The following is a 13,100-nucleotide window of genomic DNA, read 5'->3' on the forward strand; positions in this document are numbered from 1 at the left end:
CTTGTATATATATATATATATATATAATATAATATATATACATATATATATATATAGAATTACCTCGAAGGAGCTCTCGTGTTTGAGCAAACTTGCACGGCAGCGCTACGGCCAACGCATCGGGCTTGAAATGACATTGACGATACACTTCCACGATATCGTGAAACTCCAAACACCGCTGGACATCGCTCGACACTCGAAAAGAAGGCGGCTTCTTGGCACTTGGTACGGCGGACGTCGATGATAATGCTGATGTGTGTTGATGATCTTCGAGACCGACGGCAGAAGCAGCACGTTCGTGCCACTGGAGTCGTACCCGCTTACGGCCAGGTCCTTCCGCCGCGTCCAACGCTGTCGATGGCCACGAGAGCTGGTACACAGACTGCCCTGTGTTGATTTGCATATCCTCTGGTTGTGGCCACAACGACCGCGCGTACCTACATACATACATGCAACATTTGTATGTATCTCGTCTCTATAATTATACAAGTAGATGTTTTCATTGGGTTTTTTTCGTACTTTGTGGCGACCTGGTCTCGATCCCATATCGCGTTGGCCTCCTTCATATCATCCCGTTGACTTGAAACGTACTGCGCTAGGCGGAGCCCCGCCTTGTCGGCCGCGACCGTCACCGTCACTTCTTCTTTACACTCGTCGTGGTTTGGATGTGCACACGATGGCGGCACGTCGGCGGTCGGCGCCACACGGACACACCAGTCGCTGTGCTTGGGGTGCCGCAGCGCCACGGTGCCCTCCAACGTGTCCACCAGGTGGGCGTACATGGCGTCCGTCCGGCTCGCAAACAGGTCCTCCAACACCTCTGCTTGAGCTTGGATCCACGCGTAGAAGACAGGGTACTGCGCATGCTGGACCGAATCTATCCCGAGCACTTGGTCAAATCCACGGTGAAACACATCCAGGCGCGCCGCCGCCGACTCCTTCTTGGCACTCGACGACATGCGCAGCGACGACGGCGGCGGCGGCGGCTGCTTGATGTCCACAATCAGCAAGTCCTTGACCAAACCAACACGTTGCTGTAACAAGTATTGCCACAACAGTGTCACTTCAAAGCAGCCCGGGTCCACCACCAAGATTCTAGCCAGTTTGTCGTTAGAACTGCTACTAGTACTAGTACTACTACATGTACCCAGGATGGTGATGATATTTTTAGATTTTTTATACATGAACGAGATATCAAAGAAAATATATACCGAAATAAGGCCGTGGCCAAACACTGGACAAACAACTTGTCCGATTCGTGGCCAAGTTCAAACTCCTTGAGGGGGGCGGCGGTGCCGTGCAAACTGAGCTGGCGCATGTGCACGCGAAACGGCGTGTCGGCAGCGGACGACGACGACGACGAGGACGATGTGACGGTCGGGCTATGATATAACATCACATTCGACACGTTTGTTTGCTGTAAAAACAAGTGCTTCGACGGCACGACCACGCGCAGCACATCCAAATGCCACGACGACAAGTGCTGTATGGGATACAAGGCGAGCAAAGCCAACGATTGGCCGCAAAACACGAGCACGTTGTAGAAGTGCTGTGTTGGTTCATCCCCCAGGACGCTACCACCACCAGTACATTCCAGTTAGCCACAAAAAAACAGATATTCAGTCCTGACATCATATATACATATGTATGCATCGTTAAATCAACCACTATGACAGGTATATAGTCCCCACACGATATATATATATATATATATATATATATATATATCGGGTACTAGTGCGTTTGTAAGGTTGAATCTTGATCATTTATGTTGGACCCACTTGTCGAATTGGTTGTAACGTTACCTCCACCGAAATAATTATATATATATAATAAAGAAATATGTTGGTACATTCCAGTCAACCACAAAGTTACATATTCCGTCCACACCACATATATATATATATCGTGTACTAGTATGTTTTACGGATGTAACGGTGAATCTAGCTCATCTATGTTGGACCCACTTGTCGAGTTGGTTGTACTTTCACCAAAATAGAAAAATATAAATATATATTGTGAATTCACTATAAACTTGCAAAATTCGCGTGGTGGTTTATCTAATCAATATTGAATCACGATGGAGTTCGGATTGGCTGAATATACTAAGTCCATTCTGTAAGATCCAATCAAATCTACGCCAAATTGGATTAGCCAATAGCGTCGATTCGATGGTGTGATGCGATTCGACGAGGTCTGGAAATTCGAATCCACAATAATATAGAAATATATTTTATACTGTGAATGGACAAGAAATTGAATATCGATACAGTATGGCAACCGCACACATGCTGGATATAGATCGATACTACAGTAGATGAGTATTCATGACTGTACCTCGACATGGCCTTGTCCCCACACCCTTCGAGCACACGGCACACGAACGCGACGAGGGTTGGTGTGAGCTCAACGTGCCACGTCATAGTCTTGACATGTTTATCCACGCGTTTGACATGCTTAGTCTGTCGACGACATACGAGTCGCCTCAAAAGCCCAAGCAGCAAACTGCACACGTTCTTCATAGCCACGACCGTGGCATTGCCAGTTAGGATCTTGGCGTCGGTGATTACAATCGTCTGGACGAGTATGAGCCATTCGAGGGCGGGGGCGTGGGGGGGCCACGTATGTAGACAGAAGAGGGCGTTGTCAGCCCAGTCATCGCGCTCCAGAAGCGATCGGAGCAGAAACGTCCGCAGACAAGATGACACGTCTACACTTGGTGCGTCGGGGGGTTGGACTTGACACGAATCGTGGGCTGGATAAAGGATTTGGCCACATCGAAGGACTACAGACAAGAACGCACAGCTGGATCGGCACACAGCTTGGAAGAACAACGTGTCGGTTTGAAGGCGATGGTTGAGCCAAGCGAAGACTTGGATGGTAGCAGCAGTATCGGACGGATGGTGGTTACGCGTCCACAAGTGCCCTAGGATGTCCCACACTGCATCGATGCAGTCCCTGTCCATGGCTGTGGGTGTGTACTTGTCTGGGAAGTATCGGTTCAGAGCACCTTCTTCGTCCTCCGTCTCATTCTCGTCATGATGGGGGCTGTCATGGACATTGGACAGCGGGATCAGCCCGACAAACGCCAACAAAGGGATATACGTAGTGACATGCCCAGAGTGCAACGACAGCACTTGTTTGAGTCGAATGTGCAGCTGCGAATTCACTAGCACATGCATGGCGAACGCTGGTTGGAGCTGGGCCAGCGAAAACAGCAGGCGACTGGCTAGCTCGGCGTCCGACGATAGGGGGCTCGTGTTGGATTCGACGTTGGAGCGGCAGATGATTTCTAACAACACATGCTCCAACCCGTCGACTGAAAACGTCGACGGCGTACACCACTGCGGACTTGTCAAACTAGTAGTACTAGTAGTACTAGTACCCATCGACCCCGTGTGCGTCGGGGACACCACCGTTTTGGTCTTGTCTTGCTGCAGTCGATAAAACACTGAATCCACCAACGTTCGGGCAATCACGGGGGACATTTGAACATGGTGCAATAAAAATCTCAGCAGCGTTCGGCGCAACAGCCGCCCGTGGTGGGATGTGTCCATGTGACTTAGCGAACTCAGGAGCACGTCGACGCACTCAAGCATGTCGTCTACATGCACTTCGACTTGCAAATACATGGCCAAGAGGTGGACGACCTCGTCTACGAGACTCGCATCTGTCGGTGATAACGTCATCGTTGTTGTCGTTTGTACGACCCCTCGACACAAGTGGCCAATAAAGTGCAGGCTCCACTGGACAAACTGACACTGTCGCAGCTGGCGGGCGTTGAACACTGCGTTTGGGTTCGAGGGGTGGACGATCATTGCGACAAAGGTCACAAGATGGTGCTGCAATGGGCTAGACAAGCCATTTCGAAACGCCACGTTCAACAGCACATCTGCGACAGCGTGCGTGTCGACGATCACCGGAAAAATCATCGCTCCTGTATCACGAGTAAAAACGTGCTTGTCGGTGCTTAGCGTGCCCGCGATCGCAAGCTTCGCGACAGCGGTCAGAGTCGGCAAATCCATCGCCACCATGTGCTCGACAAGGAACGCCGTGAGCCACGAGTAGCCTTTAGCTTGGAGGAACAACGCTAGCGTTGCGGCGTTGGTTTGTAAGCAGCTTGTCAAGACGCTTAGAAACCGAGGCAGATCGGTCGTCGATGGGTCCAACAGTGGAAGGAGCAGCGAGCGCAATCCGCCTAAACTAGGCACCAGTTTGGCCAAATGGAGCGGCACAATCGGCTCCGTGTCCACATATTGCACGTGCGTTAACGAGTTTGGGACGTCCGTGTGCAGACTCCACATGACGGCCGTGTCGGCCCACTTGAAACTCGCGACCAGCGCCAGCCACTCGACGCCCAACGCCTCACAAGAGCAGTGCCGGTCGAGAAAGTGCCGAAACCGCCGTATCGCAGACATGTCGCCGTCGTTCCAGGACGCAAGCATGTCGCAGTCGTTCCTTTGCGTCGCCATCCCAAGGCTCGCCAGGTTTAGCCGGTTGGCAGCTCGGCCCAATTCTACCTTGCGATATGTGATCCAGTGCAGAAATACCGTAAGGGCACTCTCTGTCCACTCGTATATAGCGCCAAGGCTCGTCGTGTTCCCTGGAAACGACTGCTTATAGTTGGGACCCAACGTGAACATGCACGTAGCCGCCAGTGGAGGCAGCACGTCCGACATGAGCCACGTCGGCCCCAGACAAATCGGCCGGATGCTCGTGGACGCAAACAGGTGCGGATCGCTGCCGAGATAACATCGCAGGGGGGTGCCTATGGGGGGCGATGCCGGGTACGACAGCTTCTTGGCGCCGGCCTCTGCGCCGTCAATGTAAAGCGTGACCACGGAGCTGCCCATCACTGCGCGTTTGTGTGTCAACACTAGATGGTGCCAGCTAGCATCTTGGGCAAACAATCCGACGTCAACGTTCTTGAATAGAATGTGTTTATGCGCAGTTTCCACCCGCAAACAGGTCGTGGCTGGTTCAAAGTATATGCGAGTAAAGCACTGCTGGGACTGCTGCTGCTGCTGGTCGAGCCCAAAGTACATCGACACGAGCATCACGTATGGCTTGGCATATACTTGCAGCGCGTTCTTCCACATCACAGCCTCGTCGTCTACCTCCACTTTGAACCAGTCGTCGTTGCTACAGATGCGAAAGCTGCCATGCCCTTCTTCACCTTCTTCTTCGTTGGCAATGTCGGCGGCGTACTCGCTGACTTCGAGCACGGCTACTTCCGTGGCGCCACTCACAGCGTCTGCTTTTGACTTGTATAAACTCAATGTAGACCCCACGAGTACCCCATACGTAGCGCCGAGCCCGTGATCGAATGTCACTGGCCCTTCACACATGGGCACGGTCACGGTATGCCTGGTGATTCTGCCTTTGACGTTATCTGGAAACTGAAACCAGCACGCAAACGAGTAGCCAGATGTGGGCGGCCACACCTTGTCGCAGCTCGTGACGTGGATGTACGAGTGATTGGTCAGGTGGGTATGCGACACTGCGTTGGCGTTGCACAGCGCGTCTAGAATCGGGAGGCCCCGCCCGGGGGTGGCATGCAGCACATGGAGGTACTCGCGCAGGTGGGGCATGGGAATGTCGGTCGTGGCGAGCATCGCAAGCAGCGGTAAAAACGGCTCGGACGCTGTCACAACCAACGGCAGCAGCCACGTAAACACCCCCGCGGCTACCAATTTGGCAGTGTCGCCGTGGGGTTTGCTCAACTTTGTCAAGTTGCTCATCCATCGAGCCAGCAAGTCCATTTGCTGAGCTTGATCTAGGTGTGGGTACAAGAGAAAGCTCACGACGCCCGCATCTGCATTGTGCAACACGACATCATTCGACGGATCTACGCCTTGAACAGGCCGAAACACCAACTCCATCAAACACGCCAGCACTTGGGCCGCATGCGACGACGTGAGCCAGCCCGCCATAACGACAGTGTCGGCAATCCTATGGTACATGCGATGATGTACCGCATACTGTCGCGTGTCGGGGGCGTCGTCCAACAGCAGCGACACGATTGCAAACCACGACTTTAACAGACTGATATCACTCGCGTGCAACGCCGACAACGTCGACAGCAACCCTTCCATGCCGCTCGTGGTATCCCGCCATAGACGCTGCACGGTGACGTTGTTGCGGAGGTAGTGGCTAAGCAACGATAAGAGCGTGCCAAGGGCTTGTAGGTCGCCTTGGGCGGCACCGCAGCGCTCCATGAGCTCGAGTATCATGCGTACGTCATCTTCAATGCATTGCACCAGCAACGGGGATTTTGTGACCCCCGCTAGCTCGACCAAGATCTTGAATAAGCTGTGGAATGTGGCCGTGTCCCCCACCCAGGCACTGATCACGCCATACAGTGCCACGTGGATGTGACACTGGCGGAACTGCGTACATGCTGCGACGTGGTTGTGCAACACCACGCACGTCAGCGCACTCAACGCTTGCACGTATCGGCACTGTTGCTGCATGTCGTCGCCTACTCTGATTGTATGTTCGGGGTTGTTTTCGGCAGCTTTTGCAGCCAAAACATGTTGGAAGGCCACGTACACCCCTCGATCCAACAGTCCCAGGTCCAGCAACGTGTCGCGCAACGGATGGTCCGACGAAGGAACTTGATGTAGCATGCTCGTAAACGATCTACACACTTTTGTGGCCATCGCCACGTCATCCCCCCCCTACGCTCCACAAGATCAAAATATCAAATTCTATTCCAACGATATAGTCCTATGGATTACGCTATTCGAAACACGAAAAAACATATTATTTACATCCACGGGGATACCTCCTATTTTATCTCTGATATGGGCCACCATGCAAAAATTATATCGATGTGGATCCTATTAGTGTATCAACACACATAGTACCTGAGCGTCCACAAAGATACCACACAGCGAACTCAAGATGCCACGTGTCACTTCTAGTGTAGGGCCGTGCACAGCCATGTGCTGGACACAGGCAAGGACGAGATCTTGATGAGTTTGGCTCGCCAAGGCGGGGAATTTTGTCACGAGCGACGCCACCAATTGGGTAGCCGCTTCCACTCGGTGGATCTGATCGTCGCGAGAGCATATGATGTGCTCCACGAGCTTGAAACACGGCGTCAAGATGGACATCTTGGTCGGGTCTGTGGCATGCTCTGCGATAAAGTTTCTGAGGGAGATGACGGCGGCGTCGTTCCATGCCCCACATGCGTCGAACGTCCAGTCCATCGATAGCTGCGACGCCGGTTTGACGCCGCCTTCTCCGAGGGGCAACAGCGCCTTGAAAAAGTCCAGTTCAGTACAAAACCACGTTCTTTCTGGGCTGCTGCTGTCGTCTGTGACATCGTTGAATGACGAAACCCGACCAATGAGCGAGTCCCACACGACGTTATACCCCCCAGCAACGTCGAAATCCGACACCAACACAAACGAGTACCGGCAACTGGTCTGGAGCATCATGATGAGCCATTTGTGGCCCACCGATGGATCGTGGCTGAGCAACGAGTACGACAGAGAGGAGGGGGCGGTCGATGCGAGATCTGTCGCCGGGCGGACTTCGTTTGGGGATGGCCATGTCGTTTCGCCATCGGTTTCGCTGGCCGAGTGGTTGAATTTTTTCAGAGTCGCGGCTGCAGGTGGCGGTATGAACGTTGGTTTATGGAGACCCAGCGCTTTGCTCACAGCCAACTGTACGTCGTCTGCTGCATTCTTTCCCCCAGACGAAGGGGATGGCATGCATGTTAACGAGGACGATGCTTGAAGCGCCTGGAACCAACTCATGGCGGCCGCGGCGGTGGCGGGGGTCGCGGGAGTCGCGGTAACCAACTGCTGCATCGTCTGGACGACCACTGATATAGCTTGGACGTCGTGGAGGTACCACACTAGACCAGCGTTAAACGCAGGCGAAGCTGCGATGGCGTTGATGGCCGTGCCCACAACATCGCAGATGCACATTGTTCTCGGAGCGTACACTTCCACCGCGAGCCGCATGACGTTGGGGACTTCGCATCGATATCGATCCAAGATGGACTCGTTCGAGAGCATCCCCACGAGACACGTGCCTAGCGTTTCAACGGCATGAAGCAGCGCCATGTCGTCTGGCAGGTTGATAGAGGGCGAGGGCAGCATGGATTGAATGTGTGCGACAATGTACAGCAGCCGAATGCGATCGAGAGTTTCGACGACGAGTGCGGGCAGCGTAGATTGGTCGCTTAATGGCACGCCCAAGTCCCCTATGCAATATAGCTCCACCCATCGCGTCGACGCGTCGCCTACGAGTGCAAGAGGTGGTGGTGCCCCAGGGGTGCGACGAGGATGAGTGTGTACCCATGTTCGATTGTATCTTGGACGCCAATGCGTTGATGCTCGAGACCAACTTGGCGATGTCGTCGCTGCTGCTACTGCTACTACCGCTGCTGCTATCTTTCTTGATGGAAGACACACTGTGCAAGTGTGAATGCTGTGAATCATGGTGGACATGTTACGTACAAGAGTTTGCACGCAGCCGCAATGTCTTTCATCTGTACTGTCATGCGTGAATACCGAGCCTACGTGGAAGTCAGTGGTGCGTTTTGTGAGCATGGTGGTGGAAGGGTTGAGGTGCGTACGGCAGGAGGAGGTGGCGGAGGCGATACAGGCGTCGTTACGGTCGCAGTTGCTGTCGCGGGGGACTTGCTCGGTGGAGACGACGTCAAGGTCAAGTCATGTTCGTCACTGCCAGTTTTCTTGCGGCTAAAGAGTTTGGTCAGTTGCTTCTTCATTTCGTCTTGCGATGTCCTTCCTCACTCCTTGCGTGACGGTTACGTCATGAAGATACAAATCTTGATAACGTTACTGTATTACTTTAAAGTATATTATATTAATATTCTTGTTAAAATGCCATATTTTTAATATTCCTTTCAATAAGTATAAGTCTATAATGACGGACTTTATTTTATTGTTCGAAATGTTGGTATAATAATATTCTCCTTCCATGCGATTGGTCATTCGAATCATCATGTTGCCTTTTTCAGCAATTTGCCGGCTGACACCATGAAGCGCTCAGCATCGCCGCGGCGGTGGTCGTTGGACTCGCTCCAGCACTCGATCTTCCTCTTGAGGCGGCGTATTTCATGGCGAAAGGCATTTCAATCCCTTATTCTTGTGGGTCTGTCTCTGGCTTTCGTGTATTTCGCTGCCATGTACCTGTTCGCATCATCGTTCCGACACATCCATTACGGTGGCCTCGACTTGGACGTGGCTGCCAAGCCTCCGTTAGTAGCCAGGGTGGTCGACGAGCCAGCATCATCCAGCACCTCCCTCTCGTTCAAGATTCTGCAGATCCCAGACATGCATTACACGGGCAACCCCAACCATCCATGCCGAAACCCGCCGCCGTCGGTCCGACCCTTGGCACTCTGTCCGTCCATACGTATTGACATGCACATGTAGGCCTTCCCATGCACGGAATCTAACATGACCTCGTTCATTGCGGCCTTACTCGACCACACAAAGCCCGACTTTGTCGTGTTTACAGGCGACCAAGTCGAATCCGTCGAACTCCACCAGGTCTGCCAACATGCAAATGCATTCTACGTTCATCATCTATCTCTCGGTTAAACGAACCATGGCGAATTGGGAAATTTGAAGAAAATCGACAATATTGTGCTTTTGAGTGATATTTCATTGTGTTGTGGCGTGGTTTCTCGTTGGAATTTAAATCGGTTTGATTGGCTACCTCAGATGAGCTCAAAATTATTAGCCAATCAAAACCATCTCAATGAAATTCAACCAATCAGATCGATTGTGGATCGGTATGGTCGGCGCGATTCGATTGCACCCCCTCCCTCCCTAAATTTGTATCAAATCGACAATATATTTCTGCTTTATTTTCCATTATTGATGATTGTAGTAGTTTTTCTCCCCACGCTTAGTATTTTGCATGACTCTGTGAATCCCAACTTTGAGGTCACTTACAAACGTATGCCTTAGTCTGTGTATCAAGTAAACCGAGCGCTATACGCGTTCAGTACACAAGTGATCGAACGCAACATCCCGTGGGCCATGATCTTTGGCAACCACGACCAAGGGGTCAGTAGGAATCTCCTCCTTCTTGAACGACTTCACATCTAATTGCTCAGGATTCCATGTCCAAACGTGAAATGTTTCGGCGCATCAACGCTTTGCCCCTGTCGTACTCGGAGTACGGGTCTCCGAACCAGGTCAGCAGTAGAGTCGGCAACTACGTGCTTCAAATCGAAGCCCCCAACGCTGGACCGTGGGGGCCCGAGGGGAAAGCCCTGCTTCGACTGTACTTTCTAGACTCGGAAGATGGACAGTTCACAAATGAGCAGCAAACGTACGTCAAGGGCGTTGCCGCGCAACTAGCTCACCAACAAGTGCCTGCGCTCATGTTTATTCACAACCCGATCCCTGAATACGCCGAGTTTGACCAACAACTGAGTGCAAAGCAACAACTGAGACAGGGTCACCAAGGCGAACCAGTGTCGCATGCCCACACTAATAGCCACCTGTTCAATACCCTCTTGCAGAGTACGCCACTTGTGTGTTTTCTATGATAGTATGGAGATGTCGTATTCTAGAATATATATTTACCATATAGTACGAAGAATGGTTTACTCGATATATATATCTTTATTACGAATATTATATTTAAGAGAGTCACGCATGTTTTTTTTGGTTTGTAGTGGGCGATGTGAAAGCGACGTTTGCAGGCCACGACCACTTGAACGACTTTTGCTTTCCGAAACAAGGTTTGCATTTGTGTTATGGCGGTGGCGTCGGCTATGGTACGTTCCCGTTCGTGTTGTTTCATATTCATATTCGGTCGCCCAATATATATATATGTATAATATATATAAATATGTATAATATATATAAATATGTATAATATATATATATGTATAATATAATATATATATGTATAATATATAATATGTATATTGTATATATGTATAATATATAATGTATAATATATATATAATATATATGTATAATATATAATATATATATATGTATAAATTTACATGATTGGTTCAGCGATACCAATGAACACTCGACTGAATCCTGTAAATTTTCAAAAAATAAATGAATTTGATTTTCTATGAGGTATATATATATATTACATATACTATTACTACAGACATACCATTGAACAATATCAGGCAATGCCATGATGAATGCGACTGAATCCTACTTATATTATTTTTGCTCCAGAGAGCTACTATTGAACAATATCAGGCGAATGCGATAGAATCTTACGTTGGGTGTATTGTTGTTGTATGTAGGTGCTGCATATGGAAATGAAGCGATACCTCGACGAGCGCGAGTGATTGAATGGACCTTCTCCCGTCAAGCACAAGCGATTACGACGCACTTGGTGCATCGCAGCTCCACCACGGAGGACATGACCACGGGAGAACCGTATTTGATTTATAAAAAGACGATCGAGCGACCGTCTATCGGCAGCTTGCGCGGTGGCGGCGGCGCTTTCTAAGGCGGCGGCGTGGCCAGCGCGTCCACTTGCGCTTGAATCGCGTCCAGTTGAATGAAAAAGTCGTACAGTTCTGCATGATTCATGTCCATGTGAATGTCGGAGGAAGGAGATGGACTGTCTTTGGTCGTTTGGAGGTGAAACAGGGCATGGGGAACGGCATGTCCGGAGGAAGACGAATCGGCGATGGTTACATGCAGGCGCCAGTGCGACTCGGTCACGTTTGGCAAGTGACCGGGTGTCGTGGTGCTCGCACGTAGCAACGCCGCTCGGTAGGAAGATCGTTCTTGGGACCACGCCAGCGTCAGAGAAGATGCAGCGGTCTCAACAAGTCCAAGCTTGGTCACTTCCCCTGTGAATTGCGCATCGTCCCAATCATGATACCCTGCCGTCGTGAGTATCCGCGTGACGCCTGCAAGGAACGTGGACACTTGGGAGGCAGACATGTTTCCCATGGCCATGAGCTGCGATTGTTCTTGCGCGGTGAAGACGCATACCTACAGTCGGGGTTGTCACACACGAAACTCTCAAGTTGGACGGACGGACGCACTGGAGGGTCGGACGAGTGCAGGATGCGACGAAGTAGCAAGGACAGCTTGTCTTGAGGAAATGCATTGATCAAAGGAACGGCATCCTTTCTAACGGCATGTGAGTGCTAGTCAGAAGGAATGCACCTACATGTCGTCGTCGAGGTGACGGGCAGGCATGCTTCACGCCAACCTACTCCAAGATCGCAAAATCAGAAACCTGTGCAATCCCATAGCCTCTAATAATTAATATGCACAATATCATTATACGCAGGAACTTCGGTCGGAGCAGAATAAGCACTAAGGTTAGCGCACGTACTCCCAAGGAGCCAGATTTCACCGCTTCAAGGTGTCCCTTACAGGTAAGTACCTTGTCTCGAGAGCAAAGGCTCTTGAGAGTATCAGTAGGTCGCGGGAAAGCTAGTGGGCTGACAGCAACCAAAACCTCTGTAAACGATTCGTATTATATATCCGAGGTATGTAATGATACAGGTAGGTACCAACCCCACCCCACTTTGACGAAACAAATCCATTTCACAAAATTGAGATCAAAGGTACGCTCGTCCCGATCCGTAGATCGCCGTGGAAGCAAGCTGAAGCTCATGCGTGTAGACATCATGACTGTGACGGAGAAGAAGACGCTGTGCATGAACCCTGGCCCCATCGCCTTTGAAAAGGATGTGTTGGACGCGTTTGCCCACGAGGGCATTTCCCACGTCGACCCGTACTTCATCGACGTGTTTGGCAACACGTTGGAGAACTTGCGCAAGGTATTGCATGCCAACGAACGATGCGTTGACCATGTGTGCAGGTGTTCCTCGCGCAAGATGGCCAGCCGCTCGTGGTGACGGGGTCCGGGACATTGGGTTGGGACATGGTCGCGTCCAACTTGCTCGAAGTTGGCGACGACGTCCTTGTCATCAACACCGGTAGGCCATTCATTCCTTCGTTTCTCCTATGTCTTCCTTACCTCATGACATACCTAGGGTATTTCGGCGACCATTTCGGGGACTGTTTAACTCAATATGGCGCCACCGTCACGCATTTGCGATCGCCCGTATGTATATATATATAAATACCCCATTATATTCCAAC

At 51.0% G+C, this 13,100-nt stretch overlaps 4 protein-coding genes across 5 annotated transcripts in view; 2 read left to right on the plus strand and 2 right to left on the minus strand.

Moving 5' to 3' along the window:
- Window positions 1-8,781, minus strand: part of H257_04927 — a 16,809-nt gene extending 8,028 nt beyond the window's left edge. Inside the window, exons 1-8 of one of the 2 annotated variants that reach the window (XM_009829591.1) lie at window positions 8,594-8,781; window positions 8,475-8,533; window positions 8,313-8,428; window positions 6,870-8,257; window positions 2,338-6,680; window positions 1,212-1,574; window positions 520-1,095; window positions 64-437 (exon numbers count right to left, since the gene is read on the minus strand). In XM_009829591.1, the coding sequence (XP_009827893.1) occupies window positions 64-437; window positions 520-1,095; window positions 1,212-1,574; window positions 2,338-6,680; window positions 6,870-8,257; window positions 8,313-8,428; window positions 8,475-8,533; window positions 8,594-8,746 (7,372 nt within the window). In that variant the 5' untranslated portion in view covers window positions 8,747-8,781. The remainder of the gene's footprint in view (window positions 1-63; window positions 438-519; window positions 1,096-1,211; window positions 1,575-2,337; window positions 6,681-6,869; window positions 8,258-8,312; window positions 8,429-8,474; window positions 8,534-8,593) is intronic. The other variant, XM_009829590.1, reaches the window with a different exon arrangement.
- A 220-nt stretch (window positions 8,782-9,001) lies between these two features.
- H257_04928 (hypothetical protein) lies at window positions 9,002-11,556 on the plus strand. Its single transcript, XM_009829592.1, has 6 exons — window positions 9,002-9,365; window positions 9,417-9,533; window positions 9,957-10,055; window positions 10,106-10,517; window positions 10,673-10,774; window positions 11,273-11,556. Exons 1-6 carry the CDS (start codon window positions 9,018-9,020, stop codon window positions 11,479-11,481), a joined length of 1,287 nt encoding a protein of 428 aa, XP_009827894.1. The 5' UTR covers window positions 9,002-9,017; the 3' UTR covers window positions 11,482-11,556.
- On the minus strand, window positions 11,242-12,209 carry H257_04929 (hypothetical protein). Its single transcript, XM_009829593.1, has 3 exons — window positions 12,157-12,209; window positions 12,029-12,116; window positions 11,242-11,975 (listed from the first exon to the last, which is right to left on the minus strand). The coding sequence occupies exons 1-3, from the start codon at window positions 12,183-12,185 to the stop codon at window positions 11,478-11,480; spliced, it is 615 nt and encodes a 204-aa protein (XP_009827895.1). The 5' UTR covers window positions 12,186-12,209; the 3' UTR covers window positions 11,242-11,477.
- Window positions 12,210-12,535: 326 nt separating this feature from the next.
- The window catches only part of H257_04930 (hypothetical protein), a 6,757-nt gene continuing 6,192 nt past the window's right edge, over window positions 12,536-13,100 (plus strand). Inside the window, exons 1-4 of the mRNA XM_009829594.1 lie at window positions 12,536-12,559; window positions 12,618-12,775; window positions 12,817-12,934; window positions 12,992-13,062. Coding sequence (XP_009827896.1) covers window positions 12,623-12,775; window positions 12,817-12,934; window positions 12,992-13,062 — 342 coding nt within the window. The 5' untranslated portion in view covers window positions 12,536-12,559; window positions 12,618-12,622. The remainder of the gene's footprint in view (window positions 12,560-12,617; window positions 12,776-12,816; window positions 12,935-12,991; window positions 13,063-13,100) is intronic.

The sequence above is a fragment of the Aphanomyces astaci genome (genome assembly GCF_000520075.1).
Source record: "Aphanomyces astaci strain APO3 unplaced genomic scaffold supercont1.9, whole genome shotgun sequence".
Lineage (NCBI taxonomy): Eukaryota > Oomycota > Saprolegniomycetes > Saprolegniales > Verrucalvaceae > Aphanomyces > Aphanomyces astaci.